Source organism: Nomascus leucogenys, chromosome 1a (genome assembly GCF_006542625.1).
Source record: "Nomascus leucogenys isolate Asia chromosome 1a, Asia_NLE_v1, whole genome shotgun sequence".
Lineage (NCBI taxonomy): Eukaryota > Metazoa > Chordata > Mammalia > Primates > Hylobatidae > Nomascus > Nomascus leucogenys.
The window spans coordinates 33067635-33086905 of NC_044381.1; the positions used below are offsets into that span (position 1 = coordinate 33067635).

A 19271-nucleotide genomic window follows, 5' to 3' on the forward strand; every position below is an offset into this window, starting at 1 on the left:
ATATGCTCAAATTCAATTACTCTATTATGACACCATAGTTACTGGAACTTTTTTTGTGTGTCCCAAAAGGTGTGTTCAATTTTTATATGAACAAAGTACAAGAGAAGATGTTCAGAGCAAGAAGGAGTAGACTTTACTGGGTATCTTCTGTTTATGCCTCCTGATCATCCAATCAGCTCTGTGTCCTGGGTATTTGAGCTACATGGATTGCATCAAGGGCTCTCTTGCCCTCTGATTTCTGGTTGGGTTCAGCCAATGGCAGACACCACCAGGAGATAAGATGGCAGGAATAAAGTAGAGTTATGCTATTTATTCTCTTGGCTCTTTCCCTGATGGGTCACCATAGGTTCACTGCCTCATTCTATTAGTGACAGGTCCCATAGGATGTCTCCCTTTTTACAATTATTGTTTTGTTGTTTTAATAACTGTTTCCTTACTTTGCTCATCAGGCCTAGGATTAGTAATAGTTCCTTGGTATCAAGCCCTAGGGTATGCACTGCACTGTGCCTTATTGGTTTTCTTTCATTTCACCCACACCTTTGAGAATAGATTTTTGTCATTATCCTGTTGTAGTGTGTTATTTTTGGTCAAAGTCTAACCGATAAACCACCCTACTTGCATGGAGGTTAAGATGTTTACTATGCTAATTGTAATAGTACCCACTACTAGTCTCTAACCACTTATTTTATTATTCTTCATTTTTTTTTTCTATTTTTGCTTTGCTTTGAGAAGAAATAGAGCATGTAGATCAAGAGAATGGACTCTGAAGCCAGATTTCATGGGTTTGGATTTTGGCTTTTCCTCTTTCTAGCAGTTTGACTTTGGGTGAGTTACTGAGCTTACCTGTTTCATGGGGTTGTTGGAGTGATTAAGAGTTAATAAAAAGCACTCAGGACAGTATCAGCCATAGAAAGTACTAGGAAAGTGTTTGATTTTACCATTAAAAATATTTATCAATACCTGATATAGTATGTGTTTATTTGTTTATTATCTATTGTCCACCCAAATGTAAGCTCCCTAAAGGCAGAGATTTGGTTTTATTCATAGCTGAATCCCTACTCTCTAGAAAAGCACCACCTCATAGAACTTTCTGTGATGATGAGATGTTCTATAGCTGTACTAATACAGTAGCACTAACCACATGTAGTTACTGAGCATTTCAAATGTGGCTAGTGCTACTGAGGGACTGATTATTACATTGTATTTAATTTTAATTAATTAAAATTTAAGTAGTTACATGTGACTAGTGACCATGAGATTGGACAGCACAGACATTGCCTGGAACATCATAATAGGTACTCAACGAATTTTTGTTAAACAAGTGAATAACTACCAACCATTTATAGAAAGCTAGATATTTTGACAGGTAGAATGCTAAGCACTTTATAAACATTATCTCATGTAAACCTCTCAACAAAACCTATGAGGGAAATATCACTGTTCCCAATATATAGATGAGAACACTGAGGCACAAAGGAGTTAATTTGTCATAGCCAGTAAATAGATTAGACCCCAGCACTGAGCCAATGACAGTGAACTGAATTCGACTCAGGTTGGTTACAATCCTCCAATTTCGGAGTATCAGACTCCCAGTTTTTCTCCCAGCAAATGAAACCACCTTCCCAAGCTCCCTTTCTGTGCTATATCCAGCTCTCATACTACCCAACCTCAGATATAGATTTTCCAACATTCCTAATGACAAATTCCTTGAGTGCAGGATCCACACCTCATTCTTACTTCATTGTCATCTATAGTGTTGGCACTATGCCAGAACCATTCTTCAGTAAATGCTGGCTGAAAGAGTAGATGATGAATGGATGCTCAGATGGATGTGTGTAACAGGTTCTAAAGGAAGTTAATATCTAGTATCAATTTTACTTACACAAGAAGAAATCATATGAGCATTTACTGGCTTTAATGCTTTATTTTGTGACCACTGAACAGACCTTTTAGAGCAGGTGTTGGCAAATCAGGCAGTAAATATTTCAGGCTTTGTGGGTCATAAGGTCTCTGTCACAACTATTCAACTCTGCTGTTCTTGCATGGTAGCAGCCATAGACAATATGTAAATAAATGATCATGTTGCAATAAATGGCCGTGTTACAATAAAACTTTGTTTATGATCACCAAATTTTGAATTCATATAATTTTCGTAGCCCTGAAATATTCTTCCATTTTTAACCATGAAATATTGCAAAAAACATTCTTAGCTTGTGGGCTGTACAAGAACAGGCAGCAAGCTGTAGTTGCTAACCTGTGGCCTAGACAGGCAAACCTAGGATTAGAAGCACCGAGTAAGGCTGTACAATTGTGTGGCGAAAACCCATTCACAAGGGAAAGTCCAGGGTGGAATGTAGGAGGCTGTTACTTTTCTTTTGACCTCCACATTTTTCCTCCCCCGGATCATTCCGTATCTTTTTCCTATTTGCTTTGCCGGGATTGTTCTCAATCAATGTGCATACTTTCTCATACCTCAGGCGTTATGTCTCTCGTGGCCATTTGTGTTTAAATTGAGGGTTTGGGGAAGACTGAAAAACATTCAGGACCCAAAGTAATAGCTTTCTCATGAAGCGTTTACACGCATTGAGAGATATCGTTCCATTGGTGTTAATAAGTCTCTATGTACCCACCTGATGAAATATAATGCTGGCTTCTAGTTCCTTCACAAAAGAAACAGGCTTCCTGTTTGCGTGACTTGGGGGCGACTCCTGCTTTTCCCTGGCTGCCCATCAGTTGGCGCCTTTTGCCGGCCTTTTTCCCCAAGCCGCTTTGGGGGCCGCGGTCTCTCCGCAGCTCGCGGGTCACATGGCCCGCCTGAGCAAGGGGAGCCCTGCGCCTGAGCTGCGAGGCGGGAGGAGGTGAGGCTACGGCGCACACCCAAACCGCGCTGCGCCCGCTCCTTCCGGGCCCGGGCGATGGCGCCTCCACCGGGATGAGCTAGCCAGCCTGGGCAATACCAGAGGCGGCCCTCGGCGCGCGCAGGGCACCCAGCTGATCGCCCCAACCCGGTAGGTTTCTGTTGCGCACGATCTGCCCAGCCCTTCTGGCGCGGTGGTCGGAGCCCTGGACACTAGAGCGAAGGGACAAGGATTAGGGGTGGCCACAGCTGGCACAAGCAGGGCAGCTGGGGGTTGGGGAGAGGCGTCGCAGAGGGCCTGTCCCCCCGGCAGTGCGCCTCGGGCAGGCGGGTTGCCTAGCGGCCCTGCCCGCAGCTCCGACCGCTTCCTGCTGGAGGATTGCGAGGACCCCGCAGGGGTCCCCAGGGCGGCAGGGGCCCGCATCAGTGCGGGGATGGTTGAGTGTCGCGGGGGCGCCTCCCTGGCCCTTGCCTGCGCCAGCTGCGCTGACAGGTCAGCAGAAGGACGCGAGCGCGGCGCGTGCCAGTCTGGGTAAGACCCTCGCCGAGCCTAGCAGGGCCGAAGCGCCAAGGGGCCTGGCGCCTAATGGCCGCCCGCAAGCAGGGGACCCTCGCGGCGCATCCACACCTTAGGTTCGCCGGGCGCGCCGAGAGCGCGGCCGCAGTGTTGGGTTTCTGCGGGCGACCTCGCAGCCAAGGGCCGGGGGAGGGCGACTGGGCAGAGGAAGGCATCTCTCCCAGCATCAGGAAAAACCAGCAGAAGGGAAGGAGCGCGGCAATGGAGACGGTCAGCTCGGCCTACGGGTGGGCAACTGAGGCTCAAGCGTGGCAGGGACTGCCCAAGGTCAGCGACAGACACTAGATCCAGGGCCCTGGACATCGACCCCCATTCTTTTTCCAAGAGGGATGGTTAATTAGGTCCACCTGGGCGTGTCTCGCCCTCTTTCTGGCCCTTGGCTCGGACGTCGCCAGTGTCGCACTGCGCTCGCGGTGTCTTGGGGCGTGAACTCCTGCAGGGTCGTTGTGACCCGCATCCCCTGCTCGGCCCACGCTCTCTCCCGGGGACCGCAGGGCGGCTCCAATGATGATCTCACCATGCGGACCATTAGCAACACATGCAGGTGTGTGTGCGCGTGCCTGTGTGTGTTTCTCCAAGAAAACTAATCCTTCTATAGGGGAAATAGCTTTTTTTTTAGGGGTGAATTTCTAGAATGCACTGCACTAGGTACTTTATGAGGTGAGAAGAGAAAATTAACATTATTAGAATTATTAGAATGTTGTAAGGATACGCATATTAGAAAACATCCAGGAAACAAAAATCCAAAGGAGAAACAAAATAAAAATAATTTAAAACTTCAACTTCTAGATGGTTTAGATTTTCTGCATATCTTAAAATTTTCTCCATGTATACACATTTGAAGTTTTAAATCAAAAGCATGGACCAAAAAATGGTATCTTGTCTTAATTTGCATGTCTTTGATTACCCGTCGGAATTAACACTTTTTCCTCTGTGTAGTAGCCTTTTGCATTTCTGTAGGTGAGTTGATTGTTAATTCTTCTGCCAATTTTTCAGTTGGAGTATCTTTCTTTTCCTGACTTTTAAGCACTTTATATGTATTACACATTAAAGTAGTAATTCTTTGTCACATGTTGCACTATAGCAAGTATTTTCTGTTAATTTTTACTAGTTCTAATTCCAAATGATCTTTTGGATACTTTGGTCAATTTTTTATTTTTGGATACTTTGGTCAATTTTTTATTTCGATGGTTATATGGGCACATAAATTTGACAAAACTCATCGAAATATATATATTTAAGTGGTGCATTGTACTGTATGTAAACTGTACCTCAATAAAATTAATTTTTAAAGGCCTAGAAAATTATCATGCTGGGTAATGAGAGAGAATCTGCCTAGTCAGATATTAAAACCTGTTATAAAGCTTTCATAATGAAAATAACATGGCACTGGCACCGCAATGCAGAGAGAGATAGATGCCAAAATCCACAAACAGATATATATGTAATTTAATTTATTATAGCTATAGCAATTTAAATCACAAATTAAAAAATGGATTTAACAGGCGCCCTGACTGCCATGTTCACCTTCCCAGTGTCTAACACAAGACTCAGTGTTGAATCGAATGCTTAATTATGATTATAAAAGTAATGGTCTTTGCAGAAGTTTAGATATCAGAACAGGAAATTGCCATCCCCATACGCTTCATTCCTCCTTCACTAAATTACACTCCACATTAAAAATAAAATGGTCATATCTCTGTACATTTTTCTGTAATTTGCACTGATGTAGTTTGCAGTTCTCCCTTCTAGTCTTAGTCTACTTAACCTGCTGTAACACATTCTCAAAGACTAGGTGGCTTAAACAACAGACACATTTATTTCTCCAAATTCTGGAAGCTGGAAGTTCCAGATCAGGGTGCCAGCATGGTCAAGTTTTGGTGAGGGCCCTCTTCCTGGTTTACATGTGAGACAGCAGAGAAAAAAAGTGATCTCTCCTGTCTTTTCCTATAAGGGCACTAATAAAGAGCATGCATTACTGAGGTCTGCACCCTTATGACCTGATGACCTTCCAAAGACCCCATCTCCAAATACCATCACATTGGAGATTAGGATTTATAACACGAATTTTGGCTGGGCAGGAGGAGGACAAACATTCAGTCCAAAGCACAAACCTAGCTAAGATTTCTTTTACGTCAGCATATTTAAACCTTTCTCTTTCTTCTTAACGTGTCCACAGCATACCCTTTTATGATTGTCTAAAAATCTGTTCCCTTTGCTAGTCATTTCATTTACCTGCAGTTCTTCCTTTCTTCCTTTCTCCCTCCCACCCTCTTCCTCACTCTCTCTTTCTTTCTTCTTTCCTTTCCTTTTTCTTCCTTCCTTTCTGCCCTTTCTCCTTTCATTCCTCTCCCCCTCTTTCTCTCTTTTTCTTCCTGCTACATACAAAACAGCAGTCAACATTTCTTATCCATCTTTGGTAGCATGTGTTGGCATTTCTGCAGAGTAGATTCCTAGAAGCAGGATCATTATGTCAAAGGGGATGCACTTATAAAACGTTTATAGATACTGCCCCAACACCCCAACATTTCCTCCAAAGATTGCACCAATTTATATTAAAGTGCCTAGTTGTTGAACTGTGCCACTCCCTCTTGAAGTAAATTAAATTCAGATGTTAAATATAGAGATTAATTATGGAGAAAGGGAGCTCTATTACCAAGTCTTTCCACCTGAGCATTATTTTTCTGTTTATTAATGACTTTTTAAATACCCTTTGATAGAATTTTGTAGTATGTGTGTATATTCTGCATATTTCTGAAATTTATTTCTAGGTATTTGAGTTGCCTATTTTTTTCCCTTTTGACTGGGATCTTTTATTCCCTTAGTTCACTGGTGATCATTTACATGAAAGCAATCATTATAATATAGATACAGATATGGATATGTAATGCATATGTATAATACATGTGTATATATACTTGCTACATATATTATATATTATTTTTACATATTAATTCTGATACCAACCATGTCTTGAAAGTCTATTGCCATTTCTAATGGTTTTTCAGTTGATTTTCCTGGGCTCCAAATTTACGCAGGCAGTAGTGCATATTGGTTGAGAAGGTGGGTTCTGGACACAGTCTTCCTGGGTTCAAGTTTTGCCACCCTGCTTAAAAGCTTAGTTTTTTAAAGTATAAAATGGGCTTAATAGTCGTACTTCTTGGAGGCTTTTTATGAGGATCGATAGATGAGATGCTTAGAGCAGTGCCTGGCACGTAAGTGCTCCGCAAACATTTACAAATAAGTTGATCTCTACACAGTATATGACCAGCCCTTTGATACTACCAATTTTATAGCTGAGGACATGAGACCCATCGAGGTCAAAAGAGGCCATTTACTTGCTCAACAAGCATTGAACGTCTTCCATGCATAGTTCTGTGCTGGGTCTGTGAGGGATACCAAAGATAAATCAGACTGAATCTACTGAAAAGGGATTCAAATGTCCAGTCAGATAATAAGTCAAGGGCCATAAACAAGGCCATGGAAGACAATAGGCATCATGGAAAAACATGAGCTTTGAAATTTTTCCTTGTGCTTGAATTTCCTACTTGCAACTTGGTAGCATCAGTTTTGTCAACTAAATGTGATTAATTCCATTGCTATTTGAGAGTTGCTATTTTGTTCAGAAGAAATAGGTGCAAGGGTCTAGCACAACACTGGGATATGTAGTATGGCCTTAATAAGCAGTAGCTACAAATAGATGAGTCTGAAGTACAAAGCGACAAATGAATGCCCTGGAGGAAAAGTTCATAGAAAGGGCCCAGTACTTGAGGGGAAAAAAAGAGATTCTTTCTGGTTGGAGAGGTCAGGGTTGGCTTTTGGAAGAGGTACGTTTTGAGCTGATTCTTGATGGTTGAGTTAGACAGTGTGAGGAGTAAAAATGCAGCTGGGAAGATAGTTGGAACTGGATTGTGAAGAATCTTGGCAAATAATTTGGACTTTATTCTACAGTCATGGGGGAATCATTGAATAATTTTACAGAAAAGAGTGCCATGTTCTGACTTATGCTTCAGAGTATCAGATGGATGCTGATCAGGTAAAACATCACCATCATTTGCACAGTGTCCTATGCCTGACAAAGGGCTATCATAGCTATTGTCTCTCCATCGTCACGGTCTCACTGTGTTGCCAGGCTGGAGTGCAGTGGAACAATCTTGGCTCACTGCAACCTCCAACTCCCTTGTTCAAGCGATTCTCCTGCCTCAGCCTCCTGAGTAGCTGGGATTACAGGCACGTGCCACCACGCCCAGCTAATTATTGTATTTTTAGTAGAGACGGGATTTCACCATGTTGGCCAAGATGGTCTTGATCTCCTGACCTCGTGATCCGCCCGCCTCGGCCTCCCAAAGTGCTGGGATTACTGGCGTGAGCCACCACGCCCGGCTGAAGTATCTTTTATTTTCCTATTTCACAGAGAAATAAAATAGGCTCAGAGAGATAAATGATTTTTTATACAAATTGATCAAATTAGTGAGTGTTGGGATGAGAACTGGACCTAGATCTTTTGGCTTGTGTTGCTCATTCTGCAGGTCAGAAGCTCTGTTAGGAGCCTGTTGCAAATCAGCTGGCTTGGAGGTGCTGAGGAGGAACTAGAGTGTGGCAGGGAGGAAGGCTTGACAAGGGGAAGGGGAGGGGAAAAGAGAGACATAATAAAAGAGGCCGTACAGGTGGGATTAGGAAGTGACTGCGTGGAGGTAAGAAGTTAGAACTAACTAGTGTTGTAGACTGAGTTGCCTGGGAAAGTGGTCGTGCCATTCATATAGTGGATTTGGGAAACATAGAACATTCTTGAGCATCCCCTGACTCACACCCTGGTATTGTATCTTCCACACCTGTGGATCCTTTAGTTTAATTTTCAAAAGTTGCACTAAAATATAACTGTTGTTGTCACTCCATTTATTCATCTAAGCCCTAGTTCATGTTCATTTCTCAGAGTCTGTGTCCTTTACTGTCTTCCCTGAGCCCTACACTCTAGACATGGTAACAGGTAGAGAATTCTGTTTAGGGAAGGGTTGTGTTTCAAAGAGCACATGCAAAGCATAGATAAGAACTGGGTATGTATTGTTCTGTAGAATCGGAGCTGTAATGGTGCGACTGTTATTAGGTCAGCTCATAGATGCCAGTCAGTCCACCGTGTCTCCGGAGTGTGGGCCTCAGCCTGTGACATCATGGGCAACTGGAATTCTGGAAAAAGACAATCAGAGTGGTAACAGACATAGCCCTCTTGTCTCACCCTTATGATTGGGCTGGGAGTAAAGAAACTCCTTCCCCAAACTAGCAGTGAAAAATCCTATGTTTTTGTATCTGTTCCCCTAAGGCCATTTATCATTTATCTTTTGTTTGTTTGTTTGTTTTTGTTTGAGACAGGGTTTTTCTCTGTCACCCAGGCTGGAGTGCAGTGGTGCGATCACGGCTCACTGCAGCCTCGACCTGCTGGGGCTCAGGCAATCCTCCTGCCTTAGCCTCCTGAATAGCTAGGACTACAGGAACATGCTACCATGCCTGGCTAATTTTTGTATCTTTTGTTGAGACTGAGTTTTGCCATGTTGCCCACGCTGGTCTCAATCTCCTAGGCTCAAGCCATCCACCTGCCTCAGCCTCCTAAAGTGCTGGGATTACAGGCATGAGCCACTGCATCCAGCTGGCCATTCTTCTTAAAACCTGATCAGTAAGGTGAAATAAATTATAGGTGGCATTGGACACCACAGCCTACTGTGCAACAATTGGTTAAATCTTTTAATAAAATATTTTAAAAAGTAAACAAGAACATACTCCTAAATGACTACATAACTCCATGTGGTTGGATTTTCAGCAAAGCAGCCATTTAATCTTGAATGACGGATCTGATCCCAGCTCCTGTGTCCTAGATGGGTGTGGTAGATTGCATTATTGTTCAAAATGCCCCTCTCTGGAGTACATTTTCTGCCCCTCCCTGGAGTACATATATTTCTCCAGTCATTGGTGTCAGGTGTGGCCATGTATCTTTTGGCACTCCCTTCTTGCAGGAAAATGACATAACTCTGCTCTGTTGAACTTGAGTTATTATGTGACTTATTCCAGTCAGTGAAATGTGGGTGGAAGTGATCTGTGTCATTTTTGAGCAGTGGCTTTGAAAGCCAGCTTGTGGTGCACTATTCCCCTTTTTTCTCTCTACCACAAAACCAGCAATGTTAAAAAAAAAAAAAACAATTCTATCTGCCTGGGTCCTAGAGTACAAACAACAGGCAACAGAGGCACAATTGACCTATAAAGGACAAGTAATATGAGCAAGAATTAAACCGTAGTTCTTATAAGCCACTGAGATTTTTGGGATCATTACTGAAGCCTGTCCTTATTCGTGCAGTGTATAATGATTGGGGTTGGGGGCTGGGTCTTAAGCCCTGTGAGCATTCTAAAAAAATTTCCATACTCTCTGAGCCGATTGCTAGACGCTTTCTTTTCTCTTGAGGATTTAGAAATTGGCCTGTTGCTTTTTTTTTTCTTTCTATTGAATCTTCATTTTTCCCTCCTTCTGCTCTGTGGGAGGAGTAAGTCTTCCTGTCCCATTGTTTTGGCCAATGGATAATGAGTGGACTTGATTTGTGGCACACTGAAACAAGGATGTAAATGTACCTGCATGTTTTAACTTGGCCTCTTGTGCAGCTTCCAGGCAACATAAGAACACGCCCCAGGTGGCCGTTTCTTCTGCAGCTTGATCTACAAGGAGGGGCATGTGGCATGAACTAATTCTGACCTACATTCTGGAGCTAACCCCAACTGAGCCACAGCTATCCACAAACCCGTATGCAAGAAATACATTTTATTACTTTAAGTTATAAAGATTTGAGGCTATTAATCACCCCAGCAAAGCTGATTAATATAGGTAGGGACCATGTGTCCTCTGAACCGAATCCCTCTCTTTTCCTGATTGTCAGTAGAACAGCAGTCCCACAGACGAAGTTTTAAAGTAAAGGACTATGTGAGATGTTAATGATTTTATTGTCCCCAGTAGGATAAATTCCCTGGGACCAAAGGTTCTCTTGATGTCAGTACTAGGTGTTTCCATTTCTTTCCCCCCTGACATATCACAGTAAGTGATAGCCCTTACTATGTGCCTGGCATTTTCCAAACTGCCTGCCCTATCTCATTGTCTCTAGTTCCCTCTCTAGATTGATCCAGCTCCCTTGTGGTAATAACAAAGGCAGGGATAATAGTGTGAGCAGAAAGCCACTCGAATGCCCCCTTTTCCAAGGCCAGTACTACAGGAGTGTGAACTCAGCCCAATTCTAGTATTGGCTTCCATTAGCAGTGATGTGGAACTGGTGAGGCCACGTTCAATCACATGCAACCACGTGGTTTGTTAACTCCATTGCGCTGAGCAGAGCAGAGGAAGAAGCAACCAGTCCGCAATATGCTGGATGTTCACAAACCAGCAAGACCGGGGTTGCATAATTCAAACCTCTCCTTGCTTTGTTCCCTCTTTGGGTACTATCCATATCTCTTAGTACTAGGATAGTCTGTCTCACCTTCGGAGTCCCATAGTACAATCTGCTTCTGTGGCTGAAATGAAACTTGTTTCTCTACTTGAGAAATTAACCATGTTACTGTACTATAGACATTTGGTATTCTACACAACTGTAGAGGGCAGAGTAGGCTAACTGCTGTAATAAAGTCCAAAAATTATTGGTGTCTAGGCACAGTGGTTTATGTATTGCTCACAACACAGTCCACTCTAGTTTGGGAGGGTACTGGGAGGTGGGCAGTGGGAGGGACATCTGTTCCATGCCGTCCCAACACTGGGATATGTATGTAAAGGATTGAAGGACCCAGGCTTCTGCCATCTGGTGGCTCTACCCTCCTCTAGATCCACCAGGGCTCTCCATTCAGCTGGCAGATGGGGAAAGAGAAAGTCGAGATGGCACATCTGTTCTCAACTACCTTGTCCCAGGTGTCACACCTGTCACTTTGCTGACAAGCCCTAGTCACATGACTCCACCTGGAGAGGGCAAACTAGGAAATGATGTCTTTCTGTGTGCCCAAGGGGAGACCATGGATATGAGAGCACTGGCTGAGTCTGCTCCACAGCAGCCTCATATGGTTCCTGGGCAATCCTCCCTTTGCAATAACTCACAAACTACACAGTTTTCCTCCAAATGTGTGTAAACCTTATTATGCTTCTGAGGCAAGAGATTTGCTTTCTGTACTGCGGACACTCTTTAGTTATGCCTTGACCTTACTAGCAATTATTATTTTGTACTGGCTTTGCCCTTTTAATTCTGTTTTTTGGCACTAGTCTGTTTTCCATCAGAACATTAGACCTGCTTACTTCTAAAATATTTTTGTGAATTTGAACACATGGATAGATTTTAATGGCATTTTTACTCTGCATTATTTTGTTTTCTAACACATTTAGTATTCACAGTAACCCTATGAGACAGGTATTATTATTTCCATTTTAGAGTTGAGAAATGTTAAGATATGGCGAGATAAACTGACTTCCCACCAAGTGAGAGGCAGAGCTAGGATTCACACCAATATGAGACTGGCCTCAGGCCCATGCTCTGAATCATCATATCACACAGCATTTTTTCCTGAACCAAACTGAGGGCAACTGTCTCTTCCATATTCACCTCTGCCCTTCCCCCCACTCCCTCATTGAAAAGCTACTCATGGATCTTCCTCCAGATGTTTCCTCCCTCCCCCCAAGCCTGGGGCTCTAGAGTTTGCTTGTTTATGGGAAATACTTCCTCTCATTGGTTCCCATGATCTATAAAGATAAAATGGGAGAACAATCAGGATTAAGTTAATGTGCAATGTTAAGTATAGTTGTGTGAGATTAGAAGCATATGAATGGAAAATGACATTAAATAACAAAGATACTTCAGATAATCCTAAGTATTCCTTCTCTTGTTGGACAAGTTTTTTTTGGAGATTGCTATATGCACAGTTAATCAACAAGTATTTTCTGGGCCCTTATGCTGGAACTTGCTCTAAATGTGTATATTTCCTTTGTGCCAAGCCTTGCTTTTTTGCCCCCGTTTTAAGAACCCATTGTCTGTGTAGCTGGTGAATAGGAATAATGATCCTAACAGCCTACCTGGAGATTTTCTGGCACATTGTAAACCTAAGTAAGTATCTTTAGGCATGGAGACTTGGTTGGATGCACCAAGATCGTATTACTCATGGAAATAATAAAAACATCCCAGAAGTTGTTAGCAGACACAACCAAAGAACGGTTTAGTGCAGAAAATACTTTAAAGTGTCTAGAAGCTACAGAACGTTGAATTATAATTTCTGGTTTGATATGTGCTGAGTTCAGTTCTTGTCCCTTTGTTTTTTTTTTTTTTAAAGTTACCCTTACCATTCCCTACTTCCTCTCTCTTTAGGTTTGACTTCTGATGACTCTGGCCTGAGTCCCAGGATGGTTTTTTCTTGGGACCAGACATGAACAAAAGTTGACCTCATGAGCACTTCAACCTCTCCAGCTGCCATGCTTCTCCGGAGGCTGCGGCGACTCTCCTGGGGCAGCACCGCTGTCCAGCTCTTCATCCTAACAGTGGTGACATTTGGCTTGCTGGCCCCCCTGGCCTGTCACCGACTTCTACACTCTTACTTCTATCTGCGCCATTGGCATCTGAACCAAATGAGCCAAGAGTTCCTGCAGCAAAGCTTGAAAGAGGGTGAGGCTGCCCTCCACTATTTTGAGGAGCTTCCCTCTGCCAATGGCTCAGTGCCCATTGTCTGGCAGGCCACCCCGCGGCCCTGGCTGGTGATCACCATCATCACCGTGGATAGGCAGCCTGGCTTCCACTACGTCCTGCAAGTGGTGTCCCAGTTCCACCGGCTTCTTCAGCAATGTGGCCCCCAGTGCGAGGGGCACCAACTCTTCCTGTGCAACGTGGAGCGTAGTGTGAGCCATTTTGATGCCAAGTTGCTCTCCAAGTACGTCCCTGTGGCCAATCGCTATGAGGGCACTGAGGATGATTATGGTGATGACCCTTCGACCAACTCGTTTGAGAAAGAGAAGCAGGACTATGTCTATTGCCTGGAGTCATCCCTGCAGACCTACAACCCAGACTATGTCCTGATGGTAGAAGACGATGCTGTTCCAGAAGAACAGATCTTCCCAGTCTTGGAGCACCTTCTGCGGGCTCGCTTCTCTGAGCCACATCTCAGAGATGCCCTTTATCTCAAGCTCTATCACCCTGAGAGGCTCCAGCACTACATCAACCCAGAGCCCATGCGGATCCTGGAGTGGGTTGGTGTAGGCATGTTGCTGGGGCCCTTACTAACCTGGATATACATGAGGTTTGCCAGCCGCCCAGGGTTTAGCTGGCCTGTAATGCTCTTCTTCTCCCTGTATAGCATGGGTCTGGTGGAGCTGGTGGGTCGGCACTATTTCCTGGAACTGCGGCGGCTGAGTCCTTCCCTGTACAGCGTGGTTCCTGCCTCTCAGTGTTGCACCCCAGCCATGCTCTTCCCGGCACCTGCGGCCCGCCGGACCCTCACCTACCTGTCCCAAGTGTACTGCCACAAGGGCTTTGGCAAGGACATGGCACTGTACTCGCTGTTGAGGGCCAAGGGAGAGAGGGCTTATGTAGTGGAGCCGAACCTCGTGAAACACATCGGGCTCTTCTCCAGTCTCCGGTACAACTTTCATCCCAGTCTCCTCTAGGGTGCCAAGAAATGCCTTTCTGAAGTTGGCCACTTCTTGAAGATTCAAATATCGATCTCCTTATTTAGACATGGTTGCCTGCAGGTACTTCACAGTTTACTGTTGTTAGAGACATAGGCACTGGGGCAGCTGAGGACCATCAATAAGTTAAGAGCCTTGGCTTTGGTAGCCTCCTGGCAGGAGCAGCAGTTTGCCACAGGTCCGGACCTCTCCCTCCACACAGCCACACTGCCTCATGCAGTCTGACCCACCCAGTGAGGGTGCATTTGAACACTGGTTATATTCTCCATTTGTTTTAAGCTCTGCTTTGTGATAGAGCTTGTGACTGCCAAAAATCTTGTGCACAGTGATATGACTGTTTTAGGATCTTAAGGGTAGAATTTTGTGAAAGGTGAGATCCTTTGGAATTGAGTTCTTTCTCATTGGGTATGAAAATGGATGTATGTTTAGAATATATGCCCAACGAGGCAGGACCATGTGGATAGATTCCATTTGTTTCCTTGACCTGATGTAATAAAAACTGATAAAAGCCATGCAGTGCCCGGCATCTTGGAGGCAGATGATCTGGCTTTTCTGTTACCTGACATTTTCTTGTCCTATATATCTGTAGTGCACTGATAATTGATATTGTTAGTGAGAACTTTAAGGCACGACAAGACCTGGAAGAGCTTCTGAACCATCAAAGTCAGATTGCTTATGTTAAGTAGTGATTTAACATTGAACATTTCTGTACTACTCTGACTCTTTGAAAATTGGACATTTCAGAATGATACAGTATAGGGGAGCTCTTTACAAGTTGCATATAATTTTTCCTGACTTTCCTGGCTGACTGCTTACCCTCATTTCTTTTTCTTCTAGGTAGCATGATGTTATAGAAAAAAAAAAAAAAAAGCATGGACTGAAGTCAGAAGACCTGAACTTTTATTTCAGATCTCTGCCATCCCCTAATGATGTGACCACCTTGGGCAGGTCATATAATCACTCTGGGTCTCAATTTCTTCACCTGTAAAATGAGGACAGTAATACTTACCCGTTAAAGTTGCCTTGAGGATTAAATGGCAGAATATATGGAAAACACCTAGCAAGTGCTTACTCCATAGAAGACACTTGGCAAACTTTTCTCTCCTATAATAAACATATACAACTGAAGCTTATTTCGGAAAAAGATATTGGTGATGTTGTTTAAAGTATGAGATAGGGCATGGGGCTGCCACCTATGTACCAGCTATTCCAGACGACCAAGCCCTGATAGAATAAAGACTGACTTTTCATTGTGACCTCTGAAGGATGTGCAGCTCAGCTTTCACCTAGCCCCACCTTCAGCCAAGCCAAAAAGAAGAATTGTTCATTCAAACTGGAAATGATCTCCAGCTTGGAAATGAGACCCCTCATGAGCTTATTCTAAGATCAGAGTCTGAAAATTACTTTTCTCAAAAGTTACAAATAAATGTATTTTAACAGTACTATCAGACTAGTGACCAACAAGTTCCTTTATGAGGATGGATAATGATATTAGAGTTCAAGCAGTTGTCCAGTTTGTTTCAATGCCACAGTTTGCTTTTAAATTCCCACAGTGAGCTTCCATCTTGAGACCCACTCAACACAGAAGGATTACATAAAGGTTGATCACCCACTGTCTACAGATGAACAAATTGAGACCCAGAGACGCTAAACTGCTCTCCAGGTCACAAACCTGAACAGCAGCATAGCCAGAATGGGAACAGAGCTCTTCTGACTTCAAGCCCCTGCACTTTTTTCTTAACCACATTAATTTTATGAATATCTATGTGGTCAAAGTCTCTTTTGTAAAATCTGAGTATAACCTGGACTAAATCATGTCTCTGTAAGCTAAGATGGCAGAAACACATTGTCATGTTAGTTTGGAGGAACAAACAGATATAAGTATGTGTTGTAATGTTATAGTGAGCTGTTATGTATCCCCCAGCAATGTCCAAAGTGATAAGAGCTACTAGATGACTTACTACAATGTTCAGATCCCACTCCTGCATTCCTTCTCTCTCAGTGACCTGTCTACCCCCAAGCTTTAGAACTGAACTGTCTCCAACTTAGAACTCATTAGAGTTTGTTGCATTAGTGATTGGATCTCCTCATGAAAGTTTTTTGACCAATAACAGTGGAGCCACTATAAGCTAGCCAGGCCCAAGATAGGGAAGCACTGCTGGTTTATATATCTGCTCTTTCTAATTCAGTTGTCTATTGCATGCAGACATCCCCTCCCCTGACTTCTCCATTATGGAAGGCTAAGGCCATCCTTCCTTGTCCAGTTTCTCTACCTACACACTAACATGCCTTTTCCCCATGGAGCTGAACTCTGCCAGTTGTCTTTGGACATTTTCTGCATATGCAGGCTCAGTTCTGCTCTTTTGTTCCCACCCACTTCTAGATCTTCCTCCGTTTAATCCCTTATTCTTATAAGGAGTCTAATTTCTGTGTATTGTCCTTGATTAGGGCAGCTGACAGCTTTACACCAAAGCTGAAGTCTCTCATTTAATCCTAAGCTAGGGGCTAGGGAGAACTAAGATATCCTTCCCATATCATGGGACATAGGTTACTAGAAGGGTGGAGGTCTCTTAACAGGCTCACTCACCTTTCAGAGTTTAAATTATGGTCAGGCTTAAGAAGCTCTCTCTTGTGACTGAGTGTATTTGCATAGACATGTCTGTGAAAATAAAAGCACTCATTTTGGTAAGACTTTCTGAGAAGACTTTTATCATTCTCTGTCTTTCTTTTTCATGAATGGATTTTTCTGATGTGGCAAATAGTATGGGCTCCCTGCCCCCACACACAGTTTTGTAGTCCCAAGGGAACCATTCAGAAGTATTGGCTGCTGCCTGCACAAGCAACCGTGGCCACAGATCCCTGGGTCACAGCAGTGTCAGAGCATTTATCCATCTTTTTCTGGGTAAAAAAATTGGGGGTCACCGCTACCACCCAGATCATCTTACCTCTCACTGGTATACCCCTGGTACAATGTGGTGATCATTCCTTCACTCTTTCCTGCCTCTTGCCCTAGAAGTCTTAGAATAAGTTGCAGAGCTGCCATGGGTAGTATTCCTGTCTAGTGCTCCATTGGCAACCGCAAGAACATGCAGCAACACCTGTAGCCTGAAAGAGAAAACCCAGCCTTCCCCTGAGAGAAACACACAGGGATCCCTCACACCCATCCTCCCCCCACTCCCAACACACACACTGAAAACAAAACCACTAACAACAAAGTAAAAAACAGCTGTGTGTGGTGATGGAAAGACTTCCTCTTAGCACTTGCCATTCCCTCTGCTTGGAATGCATGTAAAAAACTTTTTTATAGGGGCTAAAATTGTACACTGTAATCAATTCTCAGTCCCTAGACCCCATTCTTTATTCCTCTTCTTCCTGATTTTCTTCCCTAGTCCATTTCTTTTTGTCCAGTATTCCTTTTGTTCGTAGGCAGTTCCACCGTGAGTCCTGTACTCTTTCTCATTCATTCATTGCTCACTATGTGTCATGTTCTATTCTAGGTGTTGGGGATATAGCAGTGAACGAAACAGAAGACCCCTGACACTGAGGAGCTCATGTTCCATGGGGAAGGTGAAGCGGAAAAAAACTCAAAAGAATAAATAAGGGAATTTCAAGAGGTTTGAAGGAAATCTAACTAGGTAATGTGATAGTGGGACCTAGGGAAATGGAAGGGCATGGGCTGCTTTAGATAGGATGGGAAATCTCTTGGGGGAGATTAAAATTGAACTAAGACCTGAATTACATGGAAAAATTTAGCCAAAGGAAAAGCATTCCAGAGAGAGAGCATGGCAGTGCAAAGGCCTTGCAGAAAGAATCAGTGTAAAAAGTCCAAGAATGAAAGAAAGCCAGTGTAGCTAGAGCTTGAAGAATGGGGATGGGAGTGGTAAGACATGAAGGTAAGTTTGCAGGGGCCAGATCATATCAGGCCTGGAAGATGATATAGCTGTTTAAAGTTTATTCTAAATGCAATGAGAAGCCAGCTCCTAGCAAGATAATAAACTGCTTTTCCAGAACGTTAACTGTCCATTATATAGTTCCTTTGCATTCTCCATAGGCTGGTCTTATAAAGGTTCTATGACAGTAGGGAATCCATTAAAGATCTATTACATAAGGGAACGTGGGACATGGAAGAGCAGATGACAAATGTAGAAACCCTCTGCTTCACTTGGCATCTCTGTCCTTTTCTTCATCTTTCTGATATTTTAAAGCTACTGTGTTCCTACATACATATGCTATCTGTTCCTTCATTCTCTTTGATAAATTCATCATTTGCCTTTACATTTTCATCGTTTTTACCCCCAAATGGTTAACGTAGGTGCCTTTTTTTGGAATCATTTTATTCTTTCATGTTTCTGTGTCAGTCGCTAGGAGAAAGACCAGGAAAATCTGTTAAACTCTAAACCAAGAATTCCCATTCACTGCAGAGTGATGATTCGCAACACTGCTGCAATTCAGGTAGTGGGGTGTCCTGAAGCGACAACACATCACCACTGCAGTCCTAATAAGTTAAGTCTTTTTGTTTTGTTTTGTTTTGTTTTTTGGTCTGCTAGCTCTATTAAATTTCCAACCATCTTTGAGATAGTCCCAAAGATTTTCCAAATAGTATCCAACCTAGAAAACAGTTTCAGTTAATAAGCATTTTTCTGCAAATTCTATTATAGTTGGGATAAAAATATCCAGTGGCTTAAAATTACCCAATTTTACATGATGTGGTGCTATAACTCAACAGTGCATCACTGTATATAAAAATCCCACAGTAGTCAACTCCAATTAAAGTACCTCTCCACCTAAATTAAATTACCAGTTAAATAAATTCTCCCAAATGAGGAATATATCTAAGGTAAATTAGATTAGTTCTATCAAACTTGTATTCTGCAGTCACACTGTAATATTCTCACCATTTTTCTTCAAACAACAACAAGAATGCACAATGTAAATGTTTCCATTAAAGAAACAACAAAATCAGTTATCAATTTTTAAGCAAACAGCCGTAATCTAATTCCCCATTGTGGTTTTTTTTTTTTTTCTTGCAAACTTTGGCTGCCATTTAATTTTGGAAAAGAAATACACAGAATTTTCAGTTTTCCTATTAGGCATGTTACTCACAGAGGTTGGGATTCAATGTTTCTAGCTTTACCCCAAGCAGGGCAAAATTTCTGATTAAC

The 19271-nt window shown here is 43.0% G+C and overlaps 2 protein-coding genes across 6 annotated transcripts in view; both read left to right on the plus strand.

Annotated features, from left to right (window-relative positions):
• The first annotated feature begins 2735 nt into the window (after window positions 1-2735).
• PGAP4 (post-GPI attachment to proteins GalNAc transferase 4) lies at window positions 2736-18628 on the plus strand. 5 transcript variants are annotated; one of them, XR_004033303.1, is made up of 3 exons: window positions 2799-3008; window positions 12800-14479; window positions 17607-18628. XR_004033303.1 is itself a non-coding variant. In XM_003260302.3 (2 exons), the coding sequence occupies exon 2, from the start codon at window positions 12877-12879 to the stop codon at window positions 14086-14088; it is 1212 nt and encodes a 403-aa protein (XP_003260350.1). In that variant the 5' UTR covers window positions 2736-3008; window positions 12800-12876; the 3' UTR covers window positions 14089-16811. The 5 variants fall into 5 exon arrangements, 3 of the variants coding, with proteins under 3 accessions (XP_003260350.1, XP_012356080.1, XP_030683315.1); XR_004033309.1 differs by having other exon boundaries at window positions 12800-14172; window positions 17607-17643; XM_003260302.3 differs by lacking the exon at window positions 17607-18628 and having other exon boundaries at window positions 2736-3008; window positions 12800-16811.
• ALDOB (aldolase, fructose-bisphosphate B) overlaps window positions 17676-19271 on the plus strand; it is a 51244-nt gene continuing 49648 nt past the window's right edge. Inside the window, exon 1 of the mRNA XM_030827737.1 lies at window positions 17676-17744. The gene's annotated coding sequence lies outside the window, so the exon portion shown is untranslated. The remainder of the gene's footprint in view (window positions 17745-19271) is intronic.

Coding starts and splice junctions, on each gene's coding strand:
- PGAP4 (XM_003260302.3), top strand. CDS start 12,877: ATGAGCACTTCAACCTCTCCAGCTGCCATGCTTCTCCGGAGGCTGCGG.